Source organism: Eleutherodactylus coqui, chromosome 6 (genome assembly GCF_035609145.1).
Source record: "Eleutherodactylus coqui strain aEleCoq1 chromosome 6, aEleCoq1.hap1, whole genome shotgun sequence".
Classification (NCBI taxonomy): domain Eukaryota; kingdom Metazoa; phylum Chordata; class Amphibia; order Anura; family Eleutherodactylidae; genus Eleutherodactylus; species Eleutherodactylus coqui.
The window spans coordinates 17265552-17292271 of record NC_089842.1 but is presented as its reverse complement, the minus strand read 5'-3'; the positions used below and the strand labels follow the sequence as shown (position 1 = coordinate 17292271).

Sequence of the window (26720 nt, the reverse complement as noted above, 5' to 3'; positions counted from 1 at the left end):
CTGAGGAAGGTGCCAGATACAATGTTGCAGGATTTTGTTGTAGACAGCGGTATCTCCAGTCACCGTCTCCTAAACTGAAACTTTGGAGATTGACAGTATTGAATGACACTCTGTACTAGAATGTCTTCCTGACTCCTGAGGCACCTGCACCACAACCCTGTCCCCAGGAGCAGAGCCCACCACATACCATCTTGTCCCCCATCATTCACTGACACTGGCCTCCTACCTAGCTTGTTACACTTCCTGCCATAGAATAGACTGCAGTACCTGATGGTGATCACAAGAATATATTCTTCATACAATTTACATTCCACTTTATTACATCTCTGACAAATCCATGCTGCAGCACAATCTGCACTCTTCTAAGTGAGCGGGATCTGTAGCCCTGGTCATCCTGAGATTCTCATTTCAGGAATAGAATGCAAAAAAAATGCCAGTGAAGACTGACACATACTGCAACTCTGCAAAACAAAAAAGATTTATATGGTGTAAAGTCTGTGGACCGCTGAGTGACAACCCCGATGGGCACTGCAAGGGCTGTCATTAATGGTCGTCATGTAGGAGACCATGAATTGGTGCTAAGACGCTCTCATCAGTGTCAAAGTGCAATGTAAACCACACGGCTGTCTAGAGTCACGGAATAATAATTGTGCACTGAATTCCTAATCGAACCACAGCGGATTGGGTAAAACAGACAAAGCAATGATAACATATGGGGGTGCGGAGCTCTGCCTCTGAATAGGCTTATACAGTCTGTCTGGAAAGTCTGCAGATCTTTGCAACATTTTGTCATGTTGTGGCCTTGTACAAATTTTTTTTTAAAAAGTCATGTTTTCCCCATCAATCTGCCCTCAGTGCCCTATAATGATGAAGTGGGAGCAGGATGGTAGAAATCTTTGTATAAACTAACATCTCACATTGACATAAGTCTTCACGCCCCTCGGTAGGACACTTGATATTTAGCTCTGGGGCTCCCGTTACTCTTGATCATCTCTGAGATGTCTCTGCACCTGAACTGGAGTCACCTGGGGTAAATTCAGTAGACTGAACATAAAAGACACACAGCTGTATATGAGGTCTCACCGCTCACAATGCAGATCAGAGCCAAACCAAGCCATGATGATGAAAGAGCTGTAGAGCTCAGAGACAGGATTGTGTGGAGGCTCAGATCTGGTGAACCTGCAAAACATTTCTGCTGCCCTGAAAGTTCCCAAGAGCCCAGCGGCCTCCATGATTGTTACATGGAAGAACAACCAGGACTCTTCCTAGAGCCGCCGCCCCACCAAACTAAGTCATCAGGGGAGAAGGACCTTGGTGAGAGAGGCGACCAAGAACCCAACGGTCACTCTGGCTGAGCTCCAAAGATCCTGTGCAGATGGGAGAACCTTCCAGAAGGTCGACCATCACTGCAACCTCCACCAATCTGGGCTTTATGGCAGAGCGGCCAGAAAGAAGCCTCCTCGGTAAGAGACATGAAAGCCGCCTGAAGTTACCAAAAAGCATCTAAAGGACCTCAGACTGCGAGAAACAAGATTCTCTGCTCTGATGGAACCAAATTTGGCATCAATTCTAAGTGTTCTGTGTGGAGGAAACCAGGCGCTGCTCATCACCGGCCCAATCCCTACAGGGAAGCCTGGTGCTGGAGCATCGTGCTGGGGGAGGGGGAAACCGGTCAGGGTGGATGGAAAGCTAAATAGAGCCAAGTACAGAGAAGATGGAAACCTGATCTGTTTTTTGCCTTCCTCCGGATCAACAAGGGGGGTGGAAACTGGATGGACACTTGTCTTTATTCAGCCTTGCATACTATGTAACTATGATCTAGAGCACAAGGGACCTCAGGGAGAAGATACCCAAATCCAGGTGTGCAAACCTTGTGGCACCATACCCAAGGGGCTTCAACTAAGAACTGAGTGCGGGGTGTGAATACTTATGTCAATGCAAAATGGTAAATTCCTGCCATTTTGTTCCCACTGTCATCATGGGGCACCGACTACATATACATATTGTTCATATACACAAGACCACAACATAATAAAATGTAACATAAAGTGAAAAGAGTGAAGACTTTACGGACCCGGTTGTAATTAACAACAGCATATGCTGGTCAGTCATTTTGATATATTTATCTTGCACTGATCTTCTACTCCACTCACATCCAGAGCAGCATTCTGCTGGTTAGCACTTATCAGTCCACACTATGCTGACACCCCCCCCTAACTGATTGCACTCTGCATTGGATTGTGAAGGCTATATATTTTATTACATCACCCAGAATGCACCACAATATGCTATGCACCCAAGAAATAACAGGAAAGCAGAATTATGAATGCAGCTCCGGATGTGACTAGCGTATAAGATGCACCAGCTCAGGATCAACACATGCTGTAGATCAAAGGTTTGGCATCTTCGCACTTGGGCTGCAAACCAGTGAGAGATGTGGAGGAGTCAGTGGATGGTTGGAGTGAAGATCTTTAGTCCATGCGGAGGCCCCAGGCCTATTCTCTGGAGGGGGTGCAGCATTGGGGTGTCAGTGGCCTGTAGGGGGAGACAAGTCTTTGGGGCTTGGACCCCCCGTTACTCCTCACTCTCTCCATCCCGCTGAGCGGTAGGTGGAGACTCCTCCTCCTGTTGGTGCTGGTGTCGTCCGATGTTCTCGGCAGGAGATGGCGTCTCCTCGGCTGTGTGCAGGTATACGTTAAACATGGCTCCCTCCTGGCTCAGTTCCTTGCCACATGCCTGACAGCTGCAACGCAGAATCTTCTCCACCAGCTTGTCCACCCGCGGCACCTCCTCGTTTCCTGGACACTCCAGCGTGACCTGTCCCAAAACACAAACGGAGGCATTGGAAAGAGCTGATCATGGTGGGGGTCCTGCTGATGGAACCCCTCTAAATAGTTATTACCACTCCCCGTCCCTGCCCAATACCTCCCTATGGGACATGACTGTCCATAGAGGCTGAACGCCGTGAACAGGAATCCCCCTATTGGTCACCTTCTGACATTGGAGGGATCTTGACCTCCTCTGGAGCCGGTTGGGGATTTCCCTAACATCTCAGAGTTGACTCTTGCGCTGAGTTCACACTGGGCGGATTCCCGGCAGAAATCTCGCGGTTTGAGGGCAGCGAAAAACCACGAGATTTCCGCCGGGAGAAGCGCTCTTAGCCGCGGGTTTTGAAGCGGCCTGGCCGTTTACTCTACCGCTGCGGCCGGCGGTCCCATAGAGGAGAGCGTGGCAGCAGCAAAAGTAGTAAAAAAAAATGAACATGCTGCGGCAGGCGAATCCGCGCCGCGGCGGATTTGCCGTCCCGTATAGACGAGATTTCTGAGAAATCACGTCCACATGGCTGGCTAATCCCGGGATTAGCGGCCGCAGGGGGATTTGCAACGGCAAAATTCCGGACGGAATTTCCATGGGAAATCCGCCCTGTGTGAACCCAGCCTTAAGAGGATATCCAGATTTTAGTTTCTTGTCCTGGATTCAGTTTTTTCCCTATCCCTAAGCGTATCCAGTGTGACCGCTCTAAATCATGAGCGCTGTGAACACGTTGGAGATGAGGCCAACCGGTGCCGTCACTATTGGTTTTTAAAGTTTTTTTATTCATCAAATTGGTGGTGGATTTCACAAATGTGCTCTGGAGGTCTCCTCGCTAGAGCTGCCGGGCACCATGTAGGACGGCGTCCAGATGGACCACATTGGGACGTAATCTGGGACTGCTATTTGGATTTACTCTGTTGGTCTTACACACACTCGCTGTCAGTCCCCTCCCTCCCCTAGAAGTTGCTGGATGAAACGTTCTCTGTGATTGTAACGTTGTTATAAGTACCGCCTCTAGCTTGGATACAAGATGTGATACAGGCAGGCATAGAGGCTCTAGTACCCTGTTGTACCGCCTCTAGCTTGGATACAAGATGTGATACAGGCAGGCATGGAGGCTCTAGTACCCTGTTGTACCGCCTCTAGCTTGGATACAAGATGTGATACGGGGGGCATGGAGGCTCTAGTACCCTGTTGTACTGCCTCTAGCTTGGATACAAGATGTGATACAGGTGGGCATGGAGGCTCTAGTATCCTGTTGTACCACTTCTAGCTTGGATACAAGATGTGCCTCTTGGAAGCCGCCATGAGAGAAACACATGTGGCTGCCGGATGTCCTGAACATATCGCTGAGCTGTCATTGTCCCTCCTACCACTACTAGGGGTGACTGACTGTCATATGCAATGGCCCCCCAGACCATCACATCAGCAGGGGGAAATGTGCAGCTCCACAGCAAAGGCAGGATGTAGGTGCTCACCCCAAGGTCTCTGGACACAAACACAGATGTAGTCAGCGCCCAAACTAAACCTGGATTCGTCACTAACGACAACCCAGCTCCCCTCTGTAGCATCTAGTTTCATCACTCATGACATCATTGCAAACAGTGCCTGGAAATGGTTCCGACAGACAGGAATGTAACAATGGCGCCCCCTGTCTCTGGATGGCGGACAATGAAACTGTTAGAGCTGCTGGTGCTTGTCAGATGATCCGACGCTCCCCTCTACTGGTGGTCTGTAGGGGGTCCTGAGCCCGGTCACCTTGTGTGCCCTCACACATCCACTGGTCCCAACACCCCCTAACAGTCTGGTCAGATGCTCCTCTCTACTGGTGGTCTGTAGGGGGTCCTGAGCCCGGTCACCTTGTTATTACAGAGTGTAGTATGAGATACTCACCACATCCCACATGGACTTGGCCGGCATACACGAGTCGCAGTGCACCAGAGACTCGGTTGATTGAGGAAACGTGTTTGGGACGCTGTAACTGAAGCACTGACCCAGGCAGGCCCTGGAAGCAAAAAGAGCAAAAGTGGTGACAAAATCCATCTACAACCAAGCGGGACACTCTGAGAGGGGCAGCACAGCCCTGCATAGTCAGCAGTCACAGATTGCTTTACAGTGACAAGCATAGTAAGAAAGTTACCTGCTAGTGTACAGCGGGCCACTGTTATGAGGGCACTTAGGTTGGTACTGTTATTAGGACACTGGGACTGGTAAAGGAGGACACTGTTATGGAGCACTAGCTAGTAATGTTATGAGGACACTTATTGGGTCATTGGCTGGTGATGTTGTGAGGACTCTGTTATGGGGGCACTGGCTGGTGATGATGCAAGGACACTGTTATGGGGGCACTGGCTGATGATGATGTGAGGACACTGTTATGGGAGCACTGGCTGATGATGATGTGAGGACACTGTTATAGGAGCACTGGCTGGTGATGTTGTGAGGACACTGTTATGGGGGCACTGGCTGGTGATGTTGTGAGGACACTGTTATAGGAGCACTGGCTGGTGATGTTGTGAGGACACTGTTATGGGGGCACTGGCTGGTGATGTTGTGAGGACACTTATGGGGGCACTGGCTGGTGGTGCTGTGAGGACACTGTTATGGGGGCACTGGCTGGTGGTGCTGTGAGGACACTGTTATGGGGGCACTGGCTGGTGGTGCTGTGAGGACACTGTTATGGGGGCACTGGCTGGTGATGTTGTGGGGACACTGTTATGGGAGCACTGGCTGGTGCTATTGTGAGGACACTGTTATGGGGGCACTGGCTGGTGATGCTGTAAGAACACTGTTATGAGGGCACTGGCTGGTGATGATGTGAGGACCCTGTTATGGGGGCACTGGCTGGTGATGTTGTGAGGACGCTGTTATGGGAGCACTGGCTGGTGATGTTGTGAGGACACTGTTATGGGGGCACTGGCTGGTGATGCTGTGAGGACACTGTTATGGGAGCACTGGCTGGTGATGTTGTGGGGACACTGTTATGGGAGCACTGGCTGGTGCTATTGTGAGGACACTGTTATGGGAGCACTGGCTGGTGCTATTGTGAGGACACTGTTATGGGAGCACTGGCTGGTAATGCTGTGAGGACACTGTTATGGGAGCACTGGCTGGTGATGCTGTGAGGACTCTGTTATGGGAGCACTGGCTGGTGATGCTGTGAGGACACTGTTATGGGAGCACTGGCTGGTGATGCTGTGAGGACACTGTTATGGGAGCACTGGCTGGTGATGCTGTGAGGACACTGTTATGGGGGCACTGGCCGGTGATGTTGTGAGGACACTGTTATGGGAGCACTGGCTGGTGATGCTGTGAGGACACTGTTATGGGAGCACTGGCTGGTGATGCTGTGAGGACACTGTTATGGGGGCACTGGCCGGTGATGCTGTGAGGACACTGTTATGGGAGCACTGGCTGGTGATGCTGTGAGGACACTGTTATGGGAGCACTGGCTGGTGATGCTGTGAGGACACTGTTATGGGAGCACTGGCTGATGATGTTGTGAGGACACTGTTATAGGAGCACTGGCTGGTGATGCTGTGAGGACACTGTTATGGGAGCACTGGCTGGTGATGATGTGAGGACGCTGTTATGGGAGCACTGGCTGGTGATGCTGTGAGGACACTGTAATGGGGGCACTGGCTGGTGATGTTGTGAGGACGCTGTTATGGGAGCACAGGCTGGTGATGATGTGAGGACGCTGTTATGTGAGCACTGGCTGGTGATGATGTGAGAACACTGTTATGGGAGCACTGGCTGGTGATGCTGTGAGGACACTGTTATGGGGGCACTGGCCGGTGATGCTGTGAGGACACTGTTATGGGAGCACTGGCTAGTAATGCTGTGAGGACACTGTTATGGGGGCACTGGCTGGTGATGTTGTGAGGACGCTGTTATGGGAGCACAGGCTGGTTATGCTGTGAGGACACTGTTATGGGGGCACTGGCTGGTGATGTTGTGAGGACACTTATGGGGGCACTGGCTGGTGGTGCTGTGAGGACACTTATGGGGGCACTGGCTGGTGGTGCTGTGAGGACACTGTTATGGGAGCACAGGCTGGTGATGTTGTGAGGACGCTGTTATGGGAGCACAGGCTGGTGATGATGTGAGGACGCTGTTATGGGAGCACTGGCTGGTGATGATGTGAGGACCCTGTTATGGGGGCACTGGCTGGTGATGTTGTGAGGACGCTGTTATGGGAGCACAGGCTGGTGATGTTGTGAGGACGCTGTTATGGGAGCACAGGCTGGTGATGTTGTGAGGACTCTGTTATGGGAGCACTGGCTGGTGATGCTGTGAGGACTCTGTTATGGGAGCACTGGCTGGTGATGCTGTGAGGACTCTGTTATGGGGGCACTGGCCGGTGATGTTGTGAGGACACTTATGGGGGCACTGGCTGGTGATGTTGTGAGGACACTTATGGGGGCACTGGCTGGTGGTGCTGTGAGGACACTGTTACGGGACACTGGCTGGTGTGCAGGCGGACTTAAACACACCTAAACAGAGTCTGTATAATGAGGTTCGTAAGGATAATAACTGATGTAAAAAAGTTTATCATCATTACAGTATTCTCCAAAACATCAACCACCAGGGTCACTTACCTATTCTGGATAGACTTTGACTCACAGCCGCTGTGCCCCACAATCTGTGTTATGTTTTTAGCCTCACACCAGGCGCTCTTATCAGGAAAAAGTGCCAACCTATTAATGGGAGGCGGAGCCCCGAAGAGGAAGACCGGAAACAGGAAGCCGATCAGAAACCGGACCATCATCGACACCTAGAACTGGAGTGATACGAGAGGAGAGAAGAAGAAAGAATCATCACACAACTCAATCGGACCAGTACACTTACAGTGGTTATATTCTTGTACATAGCGGGCAGTATTATAGTAGTTATATTCTTGTACATAGGGGGCAGCATTATAGTAGTTATATTCTTGTACATAGAGGGCAGTATTATAGTAGTTATATTCTTGCACGTAGGGGGCAGTATTATAGTAGTTATATTCTTGTACACAGGGGGCAGTATTATAGTAGTTATATTCTTGTACACAGGGGGCAGTATTATAGTAGTTAGATTCTTGTACATAGGGGGCAGTATTATAGTAGTTAGATTCTTGTACATAGGGGGCAGTATTATAGTAGTTATATTCTTGTACATAGGGGGCAGTATTATAGTAGTTATATTCTTGTACATAGGGGCAGTATTATAGTAGTTATATTCTTGTACATAGGGGGCAGTATTATAGTAGTTATATTCTTGTACATAAGGGCAGTATTATAGTAGTTATATTCTTGTACATAGGGGCAGTGTTATAGTAGTTATATTCTTGTACATAGTGGCAGTATTATAGTAGTTATATTCTTGTACATAGGGGGCAGTATTATAGTAGTTATATTCTTGTACATAGGGGGCAGTATTATAGTAGTTATATTCTTGTACATAGGGGGCAGTATTATAGTAGTTATATTATTGTATGTAGGGGGCAGTATTATAGTAGTTATATTCTTGTACATAGGAGAAAGTATTATAGTAGTTGTATTCTTGTACATAGGGGGCAGTATTATAGTAGTTATATTCTTGTACATAGGGGGCAGTATTATAGTAGTTATATTCTTGTACATAGGGGGCAGTATTATAGTAGTTATATTATTGTATGTAGGGGCAGTATTATAGTAGTTATATTCTTGTACATAGGGAGCAGTATTATAGTAGTTATATTCTTGTACATAGGGGGCAGTATTATAGTAGTTATATTCTTGTACCTAGGGGGCAGTATTATAGTAGTTATATTCTTGTACAAAGGGGCAGTATTATAGTAGTTATATTCTTCTACATAGGGGGCAGTATTATAGTAGTTATATTCTTGTACATAGGGGGCAGTATTATAGTAGTTATATTCTTCTACATAGGGGGCAGTATTATAGTAGTTATATTATTGTATGTAGGGGGCAGTATTATAGTAGTTATATTCTTGTACATAGGAGGCAGTATAATAGTAGTTTTATTCTTTTAAGATTTATATCAGTTTCTAGTGGCAATTACAACAATGTCCAGCAGAGGTCGCTCTACATTTATTTCTGTCTTATAATTTGTTTCATAATTCTATAATGTTAAGCGCTTGTAGGAAGTGGAATCCCCAGCCAAACCACTGACCCCAGGTGACCTGAAAGCGTTTTTCTACACTTCACTGCACTGAACTACATTACATGAGCTGACAGCCTGATGCTGGGAGTGGGAGCTTCAACACACTATCAGCACCCAAGGTATAGGGTCATATGTAATCTATATACAATGTATTGCTGGTGATATCGATGAAAATAAAGATATAGTCAGTTCTAATGGGACCTTATTAATTATAGTTTACACTGAAAAAGACGTTTACACCCAGAATATCCCCACTTTTTAATAGTTCTACATATATAATTATTTACAGGAGATCCCCGGGTTATACCAGCATGCTCCATATCACTATATACAGGGAGATGTATACCTTATACCAGCTGTACATATATAATTATTTACAGGAGATCCCCAGGTTATACCAGCATGGTCCATATCACTATATACTAGAGATGTATAACTTATACCAGCTGTACATATATAATTATATACAGGAGATACCCAGGTTATACCAGCATGGTCCATATCACTATATACTAGAGATGTATAACTTATACCAGCTGTACATATATAATTATATACAGGAGATACCCAGGTTATACCAGCATGCTCCATATCACTATATACAGGAGATGTATAACTTATACTAGCTGTACATATATAATTATATACAGGAGATCCCCAGGTTATACCAGCATGCTCCATATCACTATATACAGGAGATGTATAACTTATACCAGCTGTACATATATAATTTAATACACAATATACCCAGGTTATACCAGCATGCTCCATATCACTATATACGGGATATGTATAACTTATACCAGCTGTACATATATAATTATATACAGGAGATACCCAGGTTATACCAGCCTGGTCCATATCACTATATACAGGGAGATGTATAACTTATACCAGCTGTACATATATAATTATATACAGGAGATACCCAGGTTATACCAGCATACTCTATATCACTATATACAGGATGTATAACTTATACCAGCTGCACATATATAATTATATACAGGAGATACCCAGGTTATACCAGCCTGGTCCATATCACTATATTCAGGAGATGCACAACGTATACCAGCTGTACATATATAATTATGCCCAGGTTATACCAGCATGCTCCCTATCACTATATACAGGAGATGTATACCTTATACCAGCTGGACATATATAATTATACCCAGGTTATACCAGCATGCTCCCTATCACTATATACAGGAGATGTATAACTTATACCAGCTGGACATATATAATTATGCCCAGGTTATACCAGCATGCTCCCTATCACTATATACAGGAGATGTATAACTTATACCAGCTGGACATATATAATTATATCCAGGTTATAGCAGCACGCTGTATATAAGAACACAATGCTTATGTTATACCAGGGCTATAGTCGCTGCACACATAGCGGAGGAGCTTGCAGTCGGCTGTGACATTTCCCAGGCCCTTCCTGTGAGTCAGTGTGAGGGATGATGGGCCATGAAGTCCCAGTAACATGTAAATAAATGTGTGATGAAGGTTCCCGGCAGCTGGGGGATGTTTCCATCTGCAGACGGACTCCATGACCCTGGAGCGCGGCCCATCTCAGGATGTTTGTGTCTCCAGACCACAATGTACCAGGTGCTGCACAGAGAATGGCGCGGCCCGTCCGGAATAATAATCACGGCGCGGCCATTGTGAGCAGACAACGGCGCATTCAGAGATACACGAGCGGCGGGACGAGCAGAGAACGAAGCCATCAGCAGAAGAACCAACGTCATTAGATACAATGAGGCAGCAGACAGTATCACGCATGGTAGGATTAGATACAGGAGCTCAGCAGATGGTATCACACATGATAGGATTAGATACACGGCTCAGCAGATGGTATCACACATGGTAGGATTAGATACAGGAGCTCAGCAGATGGTATCACACATGGTAGGATTAGATACACGGCTCAGCAGGCAGTATCACACATGGTAGGATTAGATACAGTGGCTCAGCAGACAGTATCACACATGATAGGATTAGATACAGGAGCTCAGCAGACAGTATCACACATGATAGGATTAGATACAGCGGCTCAGCAGATGGTATCACACATGATAGGATTAGATACAGGAGCTCAGCAGATGGTATCACACATGATAGGATTAGATACAGGAGCTCAGCAGGCAGTACCACGCATGATAGGATTAGATACAGGAGCTCAGCAGACAGTATCACACATGGTAGGATTAGATACAGGAGCTCAGCAGATTGTATCACACATGATAGGATTAGATACAGGAGCTCAGCAGATGGTATCACACATGGTAGGATTAGATACACGGCTCAGCAGGCAGTATCACACATGGTAGGATTAGATACAGTGGCTCAGCAGACAGTATCACACATGATAGGATTAGATACAGGAGCTCAGCAGACAGTATCACACATGATAGGATTAGATACAGCGGCTCAGCAGATGGTATCACACATGATAGGATTAGATACAGGAGCTCAGCAGATGGTATCACACATGATAGGATTAGATACAGGAGCTCAGCAGGCAGTACCACGCATGATAGGATTAGATACAGGAGCTCAGCAGACAGTATCACACATGGTAGGATTAGATACAGGAGCTCAGCAGATGGTATCACACATGATAGGATTAGATACAGGAGCTCAGCAGATGGTATCACACATGATAGGATTAGCTACAGCAGCTCAGCAGACAGTATCACACATGATAGGATTAGATACACGGCTCAGCAGGCAGTATCACACATGATAGGATTAGATACACGGCTCAGCAGATGGTATCACACATGGTAGTATAAGATACACAGCTCAGTAGATGGTATTACACATTGTAGGATTAGATACACGGCTCAGCAGATAGTATCACACATGGTAGGATTAGATACAGCGGCTCAGCAGATGGTATCACACATGGTAGGATTAGATACAGTGGCTCAGCAGATGGTATCACACATGGTAGGATTAGATACAGCGGCTCAGCAGATGGTATCACACATGATAGTATTAGATACAGCGGCTCAGCAGATAGTATCACACATGGTAGGATTAGATACACAGCTCAGCAGATGGTATCACACATGGTAGGATTAGATACACGGCTCAGCAGATAGTATCATACATGGTAGGATTAGATACACGGCTCAGCAGATAGTATCACACATTATAGGATTAGATACAGCGGCTCAGCAGATGGTATCACATACGACAGGATTAGATACACGGCTCAGCAGATGGTATCACACGATAGGATTAGATACACGGCTCAGCAGATGGTATCACACATGGTGGGATTAGATACACGGCTCAGTTAATGGTATCACACATGGTGGGATTAGATACACGGCTCAGCAGATGGTATCACACATGGTGGGATTAGATACGCGGCTCAGCAGATGGTATCATACATGGTGGGATTAGATACACGGCTCAGTTAATGGTATCACACATGGTGGGATTAGATACGCGGCTCAGCAGCTGGTATCACACATGGGCTGGAAGGATTCGCAGGTGTCAGGTGTGTTGGATGCTGTGTGTATGGTAATGGGTTCCAGTTCCTGCTCTGTGGCCCTGGGGGCCCCGGGGTCAGTGATTTGTCCTCCTGTAGACAGAGGGATGTGTGTCTGCAATCACCTTCACATGCAGCGCAGACGCCTCATCTCCCCCTGAGCAGGAATGTCCCGCAGCCTCAGGGAGGAATTCAGTTTGGCTGCACATGAAGGCCTCATATCTCTCCATCTACAATGTCTCCCCACCAACCGCACCGCTTAACCCCTCAGTGTCCGCAGCACACCCAGGTGTGGGGAAAGGCACTACAAGTCCCAGCAGAATCAGATCCGCTGTGGCTGTCCAGGCCTCCTGAGTCTGCATACTGGATTTAAAGGGACCTGACACATTAATGAAGAGACCGCTGCAGGGAAAGTGGGGTCACAACCAATATGGCCACCATTACCGGTCTCAAAGAGTTCGTCACCCGACTTTTCCAAATCCCTGAATGGTACATGTGCCCAATTATATGATGACACATAGGGAATGACTGATAACACAGAACAATAGCTTCCTCACCACCTGCAAAGAGGAGGTCTGAACTCAAGTTACGTTATGTTCTCTAATCACTTCCAGAGCTGCGTTTACAATTCTGCTCTTTTGTCACAGTTGACAGAACCGCTGGTTTGCTGGTAGCTCTGGGGTTTTATGTCATCATTGCCATCTCTAAGTCATATCCTGCCTCATACTCCAGTCACATCCAGAGCTGCATTCACAATTCTGCTCATCTTGGTTCGTTAGGCTGCACTCTACTACTCTTATGTCTGCGAAGACAATGTTGCATTCTGGGAGTTTATTTTTCACACCATAGACAATATACAGCGGTCTACATCTACCACAATGCAATGCAGCGGAGTGCGGTATATTACAGAGGGGCCTCTCTGCTCTTTTGACATGCAATGGGGACAATCCTTTCAAAAGACCTTAATGCTCCGCTGTAGTGCATTGTGGGAGATGTAGTGTATACAGACTGGTCTGATATACGTCCTGCAGTCACACCTGATCTCCTGTCGGCCTCCGCAGCCTATGCAGTTGCATCACCTCTCTGTGTGTTCCTATTGGATTTAGCGCCTGCCATGTCCGGCCTAACTATGTGTGACCTGTGCAGATACGCAGGGTGCCAGCCATCAGTTTGTGCGGGGTCACCAAGCAGATGTAGGCTGGGGGTAATCGCCCCAGATGATCTCCCTGCATGTGACAGCGTCTTGTGGAACTACATGACTCAGCCTGGCTCTGTCTCCTCCCCTCTGATATTCTGAGGCGCCGCTGTCAGCCCACAGCACCACCGAAACACAACCACCTATTTTTATGTTATGGGCTTGGTGCTGTTGCTGTATTTGCTGTTATGAGTTTGGCTCTGGTTCTCTATTTATGTCATGAGCTTGGTTCTGGTGCTTTATCCGTGTCATGAGCTTGGTTCTGGTGCTGTAGTTATGTACTTAGCTTGGTTCTGGGGAACTATTCATGGTATGAGTGTGGTTCTGCTGAGATATTAACGTTATGAGTTTGGTTCTGGTGCTGTATCCATGTACTGAATTTGTTTATGTTGTATTTATGTAATGATCTTGGTTCTGTGGCAATTTTTTGCAATGAGCTTGGTTCTGGTGTTGTATCTATGTACTGAGCTTGGTTCTGGTGTTGTATCTATGTACTGAGCTTGGTTCTGGTGTTGTATCTATGTACTAAACTTGGTTCTGGTGTTGTATTTATGTACTGAGCTTGGTTCTGGTGCTGTATTTATGTAATTAATTTGGTTCTGATGCTGCATTTATATTATGAGCTTGGTTCCATGTACTGAAGTTTGTTTATGTTGTATTTATGTACTAAGTTTTGTTCTAGAGCACTGTTTATGCTATGAGGTTGGTTCTGGTGCTGTATTTGTTGTCAGCTTGTTCTGGTGTATCTATGTAGTCAGCTTGGTTTTCTTCTTGTATTTATATACTGAGCTTGGTTCTGGTGAGTCATTTTCACTATGAGCTTGGTTCTGGTGTTGTACATATGTTATAAGCTTGGTTCTGTTATTGTATCTATGTGCGGAGGTTAGCTCTGATGCTTTTTTTATGAGTTTGATTCTGGTGATGTAGTTAGTTTCAGCTTGGTTCTGGTACCGTATATCACCACAGTTCAGTTGTGGGTAGGCTGCTATCTTGCAGACTGCCTTTCAGAATAATATATTATTTCTTTTCTGGTGCCCTCTACCCTAAGGCTGGCAGTGGCAGTAAGCGGCCTTGGTCCCTGGCCATAACTGTGACTCTAGTAGTTCCGTTCCCTGACTGGTAAATTACTTGCACATGCCCCTGAAGCCCCCGTAATCCTGTGACTATGATCCCTGATCCTCGGCTGGGAGTCTCCCCTCTCCTATGAGATCTGTACTAATGAGGTACGAAGAGCCTCTGAGCCCAAAAACATCGACATCATCATCCCTCAGGCACCAATTACAGGACCCCAAATTCCAACTGGCGACCCCTAGAGAGGGACGACTCTGAACTTAGAGGAGTCTGGGAAATAGTAGCAGCTTCCTATAGACTCTTATGGGGCAGCGAGATCTCTGCTGGGGAGTTAAGAAGCAAAACCCATTAACAGTGCCAGGCCGACTCGAGAAATCCCAGTAAGTAGAAAGCTGGGTGACCAGTAACATGGGGGACCCTGCAGCAGCGGAGGTAGAGCTGCGGGACCCCAATGCACAATATTGATTAGAGCCCCATAACAGTCAGGCGATCACTCCGACACCAGCGGTGGTACGAGGGACAATGACAGCCCAGCGATATGTTCAGGACATCCTGCAGCCACATGTGTTCCTCTCATGGCGGCTTCCAGCAGGATAATGCTCGGCCGCACACACAAGGGGGTCCCAGGAAGCCCCCACAACATTGTCACACATCCATGGCTGCCCGGTTGCCTGATGTATCACCAATAGAACATATATGGGACCATCTGGGACGCCAACTTCCACAGCCTAAAAGTCTAGAGGCTCAATTACTGCAAATGTAGAGCAATATGGCGTAGGTTACCATACAGAGCCTGTATGACTCATTGCCTGACCGTATCACATCTTGTATCTAAGCTAGACGCACTACAACAGGGTACTAGAGCCTCCATGCCTGCCCGTATCACATCTTGTATCCAAGCTAGAGGTGGTACAACAGGGTACTAGAGCCTCCATGCCTGCCTGTATCACATCTTGTATCCAAGCTAGAGGTGGCACAACAGGGTACTAGAGCCTCCATGCCCGCCCGTATCACATCTTGTATCCAAGCTAGAGGTGATACAACACGGTACTAGGGCCTCCATGCCTTCCAAAATCACAACTTTTATCCAAACTAGAGGTAGTACAACAGGGTACTAGAGCCTCCTTACCCCCCCTCCCCCCGTATCACATCTTGTATCCAAGCTAGAGGCAATACAACAGGGTACTAGAGCCTCCTTGCCCCCCGTATCACATCTTGTATCCAAGCTAGAGGCGGTACAACAGGGTACTAGAGCCTCCATGCCCCCCATATCACCTCTTGTACCCAAGCTAGGGGGGTACAACAGGGTACTTGAGCCTCCTTGCCCCCCCTCCCCCCGTATCACATCTTGTATCCAAGCTAGAGGCAATACAACAGGGTACTAGAGCCTCCTTGCCCCCCGTATCACATCTTGTATCCAAGCTAGAGGCGGGACAACAGGGTACTAGAGCCTCCATGCCTACCCATATCACATCTTGTATCCAAGCTAGAGGTGGTACAACAGGGTACTAGAGCCTCCTTGCCCCCCCTCCCCCCGTATCACATCTTGTATCCAAGCTAGAGGCAATACAACAGGGTACTAGAGCCTCCTTGCCCCCCGTATCACATCTTGCATCCAAGCTAGAGGCGGTACAACAGGGTACTAGAGCCTCCATGCCCCCCGTATCACATCTTGTATCCAAGCTAGAGGCGGTACAACAGGGTACTAGAGCCCCCATGCCCCCCTGTATCACATCTTGTATCCAAGCTAGAGGTGCTACAACAGGGTACTAGAGCCCCCATGCCCCCCTGTATCACATCTTGTATCCAAGCTAGAGGCGGTACAACAGGGCACTAGAGCCTCCATGCCCACCCGTATCACATCTTGTATCCAAGCTAGAGGCGGTACATCAGGGTACTAGAGCCTCCATGCCCACCTGTATCACATCTTGTATCCAAGCTAGAGGCGGTACAACAGGGTACTAGAGCCTCCATGTCCGCCTGTATCACATCTTGTATCCAAGCTAGGGGCGGTACAACAGGGTACTAGAGCCTCCATGCCCACCCGTATCACATCTTGTATCCAAGCTAGAGGCAATACAACAGGGTACTAGAGCCTCCTTGCCCCCCGTATCACATCTTGTATCCAAGCTAGAGGCGGTACAACAGGGTACTAGAGCCTCCATGCCCCCCGTATCACATCTTGTATCCAAGCTAGAGGCGGTACAACAGGGTACTAGAGCCCCCATGCCCCCCTGTATCACATCTTGTATCCAAGCTAGAGGTGGTACAACAGGGTACTAGAGCCCCCATGCCCCCCTGTATCACATCTTGTATCCAAGCTAGAGGCGGTACAACAGGGCACTAGAGCCTCCATGCCCACCCGTATCACATCTTGTATCCAAGCTAGAGGCGGTACATCAGGGTACTAGAGCCTCCATGCCCACCTGTATCACATCTTGTATCCAAGCTAGAGGCGGTACAACAGGGTACTAGAGCCTCCATGTCCGCCTGTATCACATCTTGTATCCAAGCTAGGGGCGGTACAACAGGGTACTAGAGCCTCCATGTCCGCCTGTATCACATCTTGTATCCAAGCTAGGGGCGGTACAACAGGGTACTAGAGCCTCCATGTCCGCCTGTATCACATCTTGTATCCAAGCTAGGGGCGGTACAACAGGGTACTAGAGCCTCCATACCTGCCCGTATCACATCTTGTATCCAAGCTAGAGGCGGTACAACAGGGTACTAGAGCCTACCTACAAGGGTCGGTTCTCCACGATAAATGATGCTTTTGCTCTGATATTGTGATCACTTATATCAATGTTACAATCACAAAGAGAAAGTCATCTGACAACTTCTAGGGGAGGGAGGGTACTGACAGTGAGTGTGTATATATATATATATATACTTCTAGGGGAGGGAGGGGACTGACAGTGAGTGTATATATATATATATATATATATACTTCTAGGGGAGGGAGGGGACTGACAACGAGTGGATATATATATATACTTCTAGGGGAGGGAGGGGACTGACAACGAGTGGATATATATATATACTTCTAGGGGAGGGAGGGGACTGACAGTGAGTGGATATGTATCATTGATAACAATGGAGCAGACAGTATACAGAGTGCTCTGCACAGTATATACCAGGCTCTGTACCACTGCATACTTGTACACAATATGAAGCGTACTAATAGCGCCTCTCAGCTGGAGGATTCACTGACTATTATAACCATTATTAGTAACGGATGAGGAGGCTGCGAAGAACAAACAGAAGGATCCAAGATGTCGGCAGCAGGTCTGCTTCTTCCCATCTATTAGCTGCATTAATCCCGTCTGCTGTGCGGGGATCGGACAGGATGTCCCCCATTACACCCCACACTCCCAGAAGGCATCGGATCGCCGCGGTCCACACAGATGTGCAGCAGAACTCTGAGCTTACATCCCCCGGCCTTCCCCTTCTCATCTCATACTTCTGCCTCAACCTGTTTCCCACGACCGAAATTCCCCAAAGTCACTTCCCCAATAATAAAGTATGGAAATTATGAGCTTCTTGTTTTTGAGAATATTTGGTCGAAAGTCACAAGTCAAATTCTTATAGAGAGACCATACGACGTATCAGCCATATCATATACGTCATCCTCCAGCTACAGGGGGCAGTATTATAGTAGGTATATTCTTGTACATAGGGGGCGGTATTATAGTAGTTATATTCTTGTACATAGGGGGCAGTATTATAGTAGTTATATTCTTGTACATAGGGGGCAGTATTATAGTAGTTGTATTCTTGTACATAGGAGGCAGTATTATAGTAGTTATATTCTTGTACATAGGGGCAGTATTATAGTAGTTATATTCTTGTACATAGTGGGCAGTATTATAGTAGTTATATTCTTGTACATAGGAGCAGTATTATAGTAGTTATATTCTTGTACATAGGGGCAGTATTATAGTAGTTATATTCTTGTACATAGGGGGCAGTATTATAGTAGTTATATTCTTGTACATTGGAGCAGTATTATAGTAGTTATATTCTTGTACATAGGAGCAGTATTATAGTAGTTATATTCTTGTACATAGGGAGCAGTATTATAGTAGTTATATTCTTGTACATAGGGGGCAGTATTATAGTAGTTATATTCTTGTACATAGGGGGCAGTATTATAGTAGTTATATTCTTGTACATAGGGGGCAGTATTATAGTAGTTATATTCTTGTACATAGGGGGCAGTATTATAGTAGTTGTATTCTTGTACATAGGAGGCAGTATTATAGTAGTTATATTCTTGTACATAGGGGGCAGTATTATAGTAGTTATATTCTTGTACATAGGGGGCAGTATTATAGTAGTTGTATTCTTGTACATAGGAGGCAGTATTATAGTAGTTATATTCTTGTACATAGGGGGCAGTATTATAGTAGTTATATTCTTGTACATAGGGGGGCAGTATTATAGTAGTTATATTCTTGTACATAGGAGCAGTATTATAGTAGTTATATTCTTGTACATAGGGGGCGGTATTATAGTAGTTATATTCTTGTACATAGGGGGTAATATTATAGTAGTTATATTCTTGTACATAGGAGGCAGTATTATAGTAGTTATATTCTTGTACATAGGGGGCAGTATTACAGTAGTTATATTCTTGCACATAGGAGGCAGTATTATAGTAGTTATATTCTTGTACATAGGGGGCAGTATTATAGTAGTTATATTCTTGTACATAGGGGGCAGTATTATTGTAGTTATATTCCTGTATATAGGGGGCAGTATTACAGCAATTATATTCTTGTACACAGGGGGCAGTATTATAGTAGTTATATTCTTGCACATAGTGGCAGTATTATAGTAGTTATATTCTTGTATATAGAGTCAGTATTATAGTAGTTCTATTCTTGTACATAGGGGGCAGCATTATAGTAGTTATATTCGTGTACATAGGAGGCAGTATTATAGTAGTTATATTCGTGTACATAGGAGGCAGTATTACAGTACTTATATTCTTGTACATAGGGGGCAGTATTATAGTAGTTATATTCTTGTACATAGGAGGCAGTATTATAGTAGTTATATTCTTGTACATAGGGGGCAGTATTATAGTACTTATATTCTTGTACATAGTAGCAGTATTATAGTAGTTATATTCTTGTCCATAGGGGGCAGTATTATAGTAGTTATATTCTTGTACATAAGAGGCAGTATTATAGTACTTATATTCTTGTACATAGTAGCAGTATTATAGTAGTTATATTCTTGTCCATAGGGGGCAGTATTATAGTAGTTATATTCTTGTACATAGGAGGCAGTATTATAGTAGTTATATTCTTGTACAAAGGAGGCAGTATTATAGTAGTTATATTCTTGTACATAGGAGCAGTATTATAGTAGTTATATTCTTGTACATAGGGGGCAGTATTATAGTAGTTATATTCTTGTACATAGGAGGCAGTATTATAGTAGTTATATTCTTGTGCATAGGGGGCAGTATTATAGTAGTTATATTCTTGTACATAGGAGGCAGTATTATAGTAGTTATATTCTTGTGCATAGGGGGCAGTATTATAGTAGTTATATTCTCGTACATAGGGGGGCAGTATTATAGTAGTTATATTCTTGTACATTGGGGGCAGTAATATAGTAGTTATATTCTTGTACATAGGAGCAGTATTATAGCAGTTATAGTCTTGTACATAGGAGCAGTATTATAGTAGCTATATTCTTGTACATAGGGGGCAGTATTATAGTAGTTATATTCTTGTACATAGGGGGCAGTATTATAGTAGTTATATTCTTGTACATAGGGGGCAGTATTATAGTAGTTATTTTCTTGTTCATAGGAGGCAGTATTATACTACCGTATATACCGGCGTATAAGGCGACGGGGCGTATAAGACGACCCCCCAACTTTTACCTTATACGCCGGTAATACAGTGGAGGAAAAAAAAATCAGTACTCACCTCCCCCGGTGTTCTGTCGCGCTCCGGCAGGCTATCGCTCCCATCTGGTCCCCGGCAGAACATTGCTTTCTGAATGCGGGGCTTGAAATCCTCGCCTCCAGAAAGCTAATACACACGCCGTCAGCCAGTTACAGCCATTCAATGACATCATTGAATGGCTGTGATTGGCTAAAACACACGTGGCTTCAGCCAATCACACTATTCAATGACATCATTGAATGGGTGTGATTGCTAACACACGTGCGCCTTCAGCCAATCACAGCCATTCAATGATGTCATTGAATGGCTGTAACTGGCTGACGGCGTGTGTATTAGCTTTCTGGAGGTGGGGATTTCAAGCCCCGCATTCAGAAAGCAATGTTCTGTCGGGGACCAGATGGGAGCGATAGCCTGCCGGAGCGCGACAGAACGCCGGGGGAGGCGAGTACTGATTTTTTTTTTTTGACACTTTTTTTTTTGTATTACCGGCATATAAGACGACCCCCGACTTCAGAGCAGATTTTTCGGGGTTCAAAAGTCGTCTTATATACGGTAGTTATATTCTTGTACATAGAAGCAGTATTATAGTAGTTATATTCATGTACATAGGAGGCAGTATTATAGTAGTTATATTCTTGTACATAGGAGGCAGTATTATAGTAGTTATATTTTTGTACATAGGGAGCAGTATTATAGTAGCTATATTCTTGTACATAGGAGGCTGTATTATAGTAGTTATATTCTTGTACATAGGGAGCAGTATTATAGTAGTTATATTCCTGTACATAGGGGGCAGTATTATAGTAGTTATATTCTTGTACATAGGGGGCAGTATTATAGTAGTTATATTCTTGTACATAGGGAGCAGTATTATAGTAGCTATATTCTTGTACATAGGAGGCTGTATTATAGTAGTTATATTCTTGTACATAGGGAGCAGTATTATAGTAGTTATATTCTTGTACATAGGGGGCAGTATTATAGTAGTTATATTCTTGTACATAGGGGGCAGTATTATAGTAGTTATATTCTTGTACATAGGGAGCAGTATTATAGTAGTTATATTCTTGTACATAGGAGGCAGTATTATAGTAGTTATATTCTTGTACATAGGGAGCAGTATTATAGTAGCTATATTCTTGTACATAGGAGGCTGTATTATAGTAGTTATATTCTTGTACATAGGGGCAGTATTATAGTAGTTATATTTTTGTACATAGGGGCAGTATTATAGTAGTTATATTCTTGTACATAGTGGGCAGTATTATAGTAGTTATATTCTTGTACATAGGGGCAGTATTATAGCAGTTATATTCTTGTACATAGGGGGCAGTATTATTGTAGTTATATTCTTGTACATAGGGGGCAGTATTATAGTAGTTAGATTCTAGTATATAGGGAGCAGTATTATAGTAGTTAGATTCTTGTACATAGGAGGCAGTGCTATAGTAGTTATATTCTTGTACATAGGAGGCAGTATTATAGTAGTTATATTCTTGTACATAGGGGGCAGTATTATAGTAGTTATATTCTTGTACATAGGAGGCAGTATTATAGTAGTTATATTCTTGTACATAGGAGGCAGTATTATAGTAGTTATATTCTTGTACATAGGAGGCAGTATTATAGTAGTTATATTCTTGTACATAGGAGGCAGTATTATAGTAGTTATATTCTTGTACATAGGAGGCAGTATTATAGTAGTTATATTCTTGTACATAGGAGGCAGTATTATAGTAGTTATATTCTTGTACATAGGGGGCAGTATTATAGTAGTTATATTCTTGTACATAGGGGGCAGTATTATAGTAGTTATATTCTTGTACATAGGGGGCAGTATTATAGTAGTTATATTCTTGTACACAGGGGGCAGTATTATAGTAGTTATATTCTTGTACATAGGGGGCAGTATTATAGTAGTTAGATTCTAGTATATAGGGAGCAGTATTATAGTAGTTATATTCTTGTACATAGGAGGCAGTGTTATAGTAGTTATATTCTTGTACATAGGGGGCAGTATTATAGTAGTTATATTCTTGTACATAGGGGGCAGTATTATAGCAGTTATATTCTTGTACATAGTGGGCAGTATTATAGTATTTATATTCTTGTACATAGGGGGCAGTATTATTGTAGTTATATTCTTATACATAGGGAGCAGTATTATAGTATTTATATTCTTGTACATAGGGGGCAGTATTATAGTAATTATATTCTTGTACATAGGAAGCAGTATTATAGTAGTTAGATTCTAGTATATAGGGAGCAGTGTTATAGTAGTTATACTCTTGTACATAGGGGCAGTATTATAGTAGTTATATTGTTGTACATAGGGAGCAGTATTATAGTAGGTATATTCTGGTACATAGGGGGCAGTATTATAGTAGTTATATTCTTGTACATAGAGGGCAGTATTATAGTAGTTATATTGTTGTACATAGGGGCAGTATTATAGCAGTTATATTCTTGTACATAGGGGGCAGTATTATAGTAGTTATATTCTTGTACATAGGGGCAGTATTATAGTAGTTATATTCTTGTACATAGTGGGCAGTATTATAGTAGTTATATTCTTGTACATAGGGGCAGTATTATAGTAGTTATATTTTTGTACATAGGGGGCAGTATTATAGTAGTTATATTCTTGTACATAGGGGCAGTATTATAGTAGTTATATTCTTGTACATAGGGGCAGTATTATAGTAGTTATATTCTTGTACATAGGTGCAGTATTATAGTGGTTATATTCTTGTACATAGAAGCAGTATTATAGTAGTTACATTCTTGTACATAGGAGGCAGTATTATAGTAGTTATATTCTTGTGCATAGGAGGCAGTATTATAGTAATTATATTCTTGTACATAGGAGCAGTATTATAGCAGTTATAGTCTTGCACATAGGAGTAGTGTTATAGTAGTTATATTCTTGTACATAGGGGGCAGTATTATAGTAGTTATATTCTTGTGCGTAGGAGGCAGTATTATAGTAATTATATTCTTGTACATAGGAGCAGTATTATAGCAGTTATAGTCTTGTACATAGGAGCAGTATTATAGTAGCTATATTCTTGTACATAGGGGGCAGTATTATAGTAGCTATATTCTTGTACATAGGGGGCAGTATTATAGTAGTTATATTCTTGTACATAGGGGTAGTATTATAGTAGTTATATTCTTGTACATAGGAGGCAGTATTATAGTAGTTATATTCTTGTACATAGGAGGCAGTATTGTAGTAGTTATATTCTTGTACATAGAAGCAGTATTATAGTAGTTATATTCTTGTACATAGGAGACAGTATTATAGTAGTTATATTCTTGTACATAGGAGGCAGTATTATAGTAGTTATATTCTTGTACATAGGAGACAGTATTATAGTAGTTATATTCTTGTACATAGGAGGCAGTATTATAGTAGTTATATTCTTGTACATAGGGACAGTATTATAGTAGTTATATTCTTGCACATAGGGGGCAGTATTATAGTAGTTATATTCTTGTACATAGGGGGCAGTATTATAGTAGTTATATTCTTGTACATAGGAGGCAGTATTATAGTAGTTATATTCTTGTACATGTGGAGCAGTATTATAGTAGTTATATTCTTGTACATAGGGGGCAGTATTATAGTAGTTATATTCTTGTACATAGGGGGCAGTATTATAGTAGTTATATTCTAATATATAGGATGCAGCATTGTAGTAGTTACTGTTCTGGTCACTCAGCTATGTTGAGGTAATAGTTCATTTTTCTCTTCGTGAGTCTCCAGACTTTCCTGTGAATTTACACTTTGTGTCGGACTGAGTCCCACATTTCTGTGCACTCGGTGATGCGGTGTTTGCGTGAGGAGACTGTGTTGTAGCTACGATCCCCTCTTATAACTCTGCGGTCTGTGACGGAGGTGTTCTGATATGTTTGTAATCAGCTGAAGCTGCACCGCAGAATCTCAGCAGCAGGAAGTAAAAATTGCGCAATGTTAGGTTTTAGATTACATTAATGTCTCATTGAATGTAAATATTATTAAGTATCGGGTAAATAAGCAGAGATCCTCCAGGACGGGATGTCAGGATGTGGCGAGGGTCGTACTTTCTCAACAGCTGAGAACTGCAGGTTACGGAGAACTCTTCGAGTGAACCCCAGAAAATAACTAAGTCCCTTCATGTGCTAATGATGAAGGGGTGCGAGATACTAGTAGTATGCTCATCATTCTAAACGCCTCAAGTTTAGCCGTGCGTCACTGCTTGATAAAAGCCAATATGGCTGATCATCTTCTCACAGGATATCAGTCGGCCATCGCCCCTTTTGGATGACTGCCTGCTAATGTATATGGCCAGCTTTACATTCAGGATACAAAGAGAAACATTGCATGGTAGTAAAATATTACATCTTGGTGCCCATTGCAGGAACAGGGGCCGGTAATGGGATTGTATGCACCCTACAGAGAAGAGCAGAACACATAATGGAGCGTGCAGGAAGTCGGATCCTGCGCTATATGTCATTACTGGTGCCTTATATTGAAATATAGGACTATTATAGGACTTAATAGCATACTTGAACAGGAAGGCATGGATGGGTTACATGATGGCACGGCACACGGGCTCTTGGGGGCCCGGAACATGGATTTCAATTTTGTATTGTGGCCTCTATAGGCGACAGGGAGTCAAACCCAATTGCAAAGTTTAAGAGTAGAATGTGAGAAGCAGAATTCGCTTTCCGCTTCTCTACGGCCATATTTACACAATATTGCACGTGTTTTGCGAGAAAATTGCATTGCATCATTTTCACATGCGAATTTCACACCTAAAATCGCATGCAGGAAAAATTAAAAAATCAAATGAAACTCGTACGTACATGATGGAAGCGACGGACAAGATTCCTGCAAACTTGCAGAAAAATAGGACATGCTGTGGTTTTTCTATCTCTCAGTATTGGGTTCCATTTTCATGCGCGTTTTGTGCGTCTCGCAGTGCAATAAAAATTGCCCTTTTACCCAGGAGCGAGCATCACTGAGTGAATGGAGGTGCAGCGCCCAGGGATCGTTCCGTCCAACCCACATCCATTCATAGTAAACAGGCAGTCATTCATAAGTGATACTGCCTGTTCACAGGGGACGATCCGTCATTCAGTTTTCTTCGTGCAGAAGCTGAATAATGAACCAGAAGCAAACGAATTCTCCAATGTCATTCAGTCCGTGCATGCAGTTACACTGAACGCTAAATCATTCAGATTCCTGAATGTATCGGCCCGTGTAGAAGGGCCCTAAGTCACATCAAATTGTAATGCATACTCCAGGGCCCCTAGGAGCCCGTGCGTCATACCATCATGTAGCGCATCCATGCCTTCCTATTGAAGTACGCTACTGTTATCTCCATATAGGACATCAGTAGTGAGTAGAGATGAGCGAACGTACTCGTTTTGGGCGATTTTGCACTCGAGCACCGCTTTTTCCGAGTAACTGACTACTCGGATGAAAAAATTTGGGGGGCGGCGTGGTGGAGCGGGGTAGCAGTGGGGAAGCAGTGGGGAACAGGGGGAAGCTCTCTCCCCCCCCCCCACTCCCCTCTGTAACCCCCTGCTCACCCCCGGCGCCCCCCGAATCTTTTCGCCCGAGTAGTCAGTTACTCGGAAAAAGCGGTGCTTGAGTGCATAATTGCCCTAAACGAGTACGTTCGCTCATCTCTAGTAGTGAGACATAGCGCCAGATCCGGCTCTTAGGCTGCAGTCCGTATACAGAACAAGGGCAGTAATACTCTACAAACTCTACTAAAGCAATCTGGAGATGGTCAACCAGCATAAAGGTGCAGACAAACTACCCCGACTTGCATAACTTTCTGCGCCACGACTTATTTGTGCTTTCAATAGCTTTGCAGTGGCTTAAGAGTAGTTAACTTCTAGCAGAACATTATCCCAGTCCGGTTAGACTTGGCTACATCTGTATGGTACTTATATACGGGAACAGACCGAGACTTTCCTCTACTGCAAAATACGTTGTGCTTATTATACGGATTTGGATCAAACGGAAAGACGTTCCGCAGAACTTATGAGACGGTATCAC

General features: G+C 44.3%; 1 protein-coding gene across 1 annotated transcript in view; it reads right to left on the bottom strand.

The window, feature by feature from the left end:
- Positions 1–271: 271 nt before the first annotated feature.
- Positions 272–26720, bottom strand: part of NBL1 (NBL1, DAN family BMP antagonist) — a 31277-nt gene continuing 4828 nt past the window's right edge. Inside the window, exons 2-4 of the mRNA XM_066606365.1 lie at positions 7416–7597; positions 4708–4819; positions 272–2817 (exon numbers count right to left, since the gene is read on the bottom strand). Coding sequence (XP_066462462.1) covers positions 2575–2817; positions 4708–4819; positions 7416–7585 — 525 coding nt within the window. The 5' untranslated portion in view covers positions 7586–7597 and the 3' untranslated portion in view covers positions 272–2574. The remainder of the gene's footprint in view (positions 2818–4707; positions 4820–7415; positions 7598–26720) is intronic.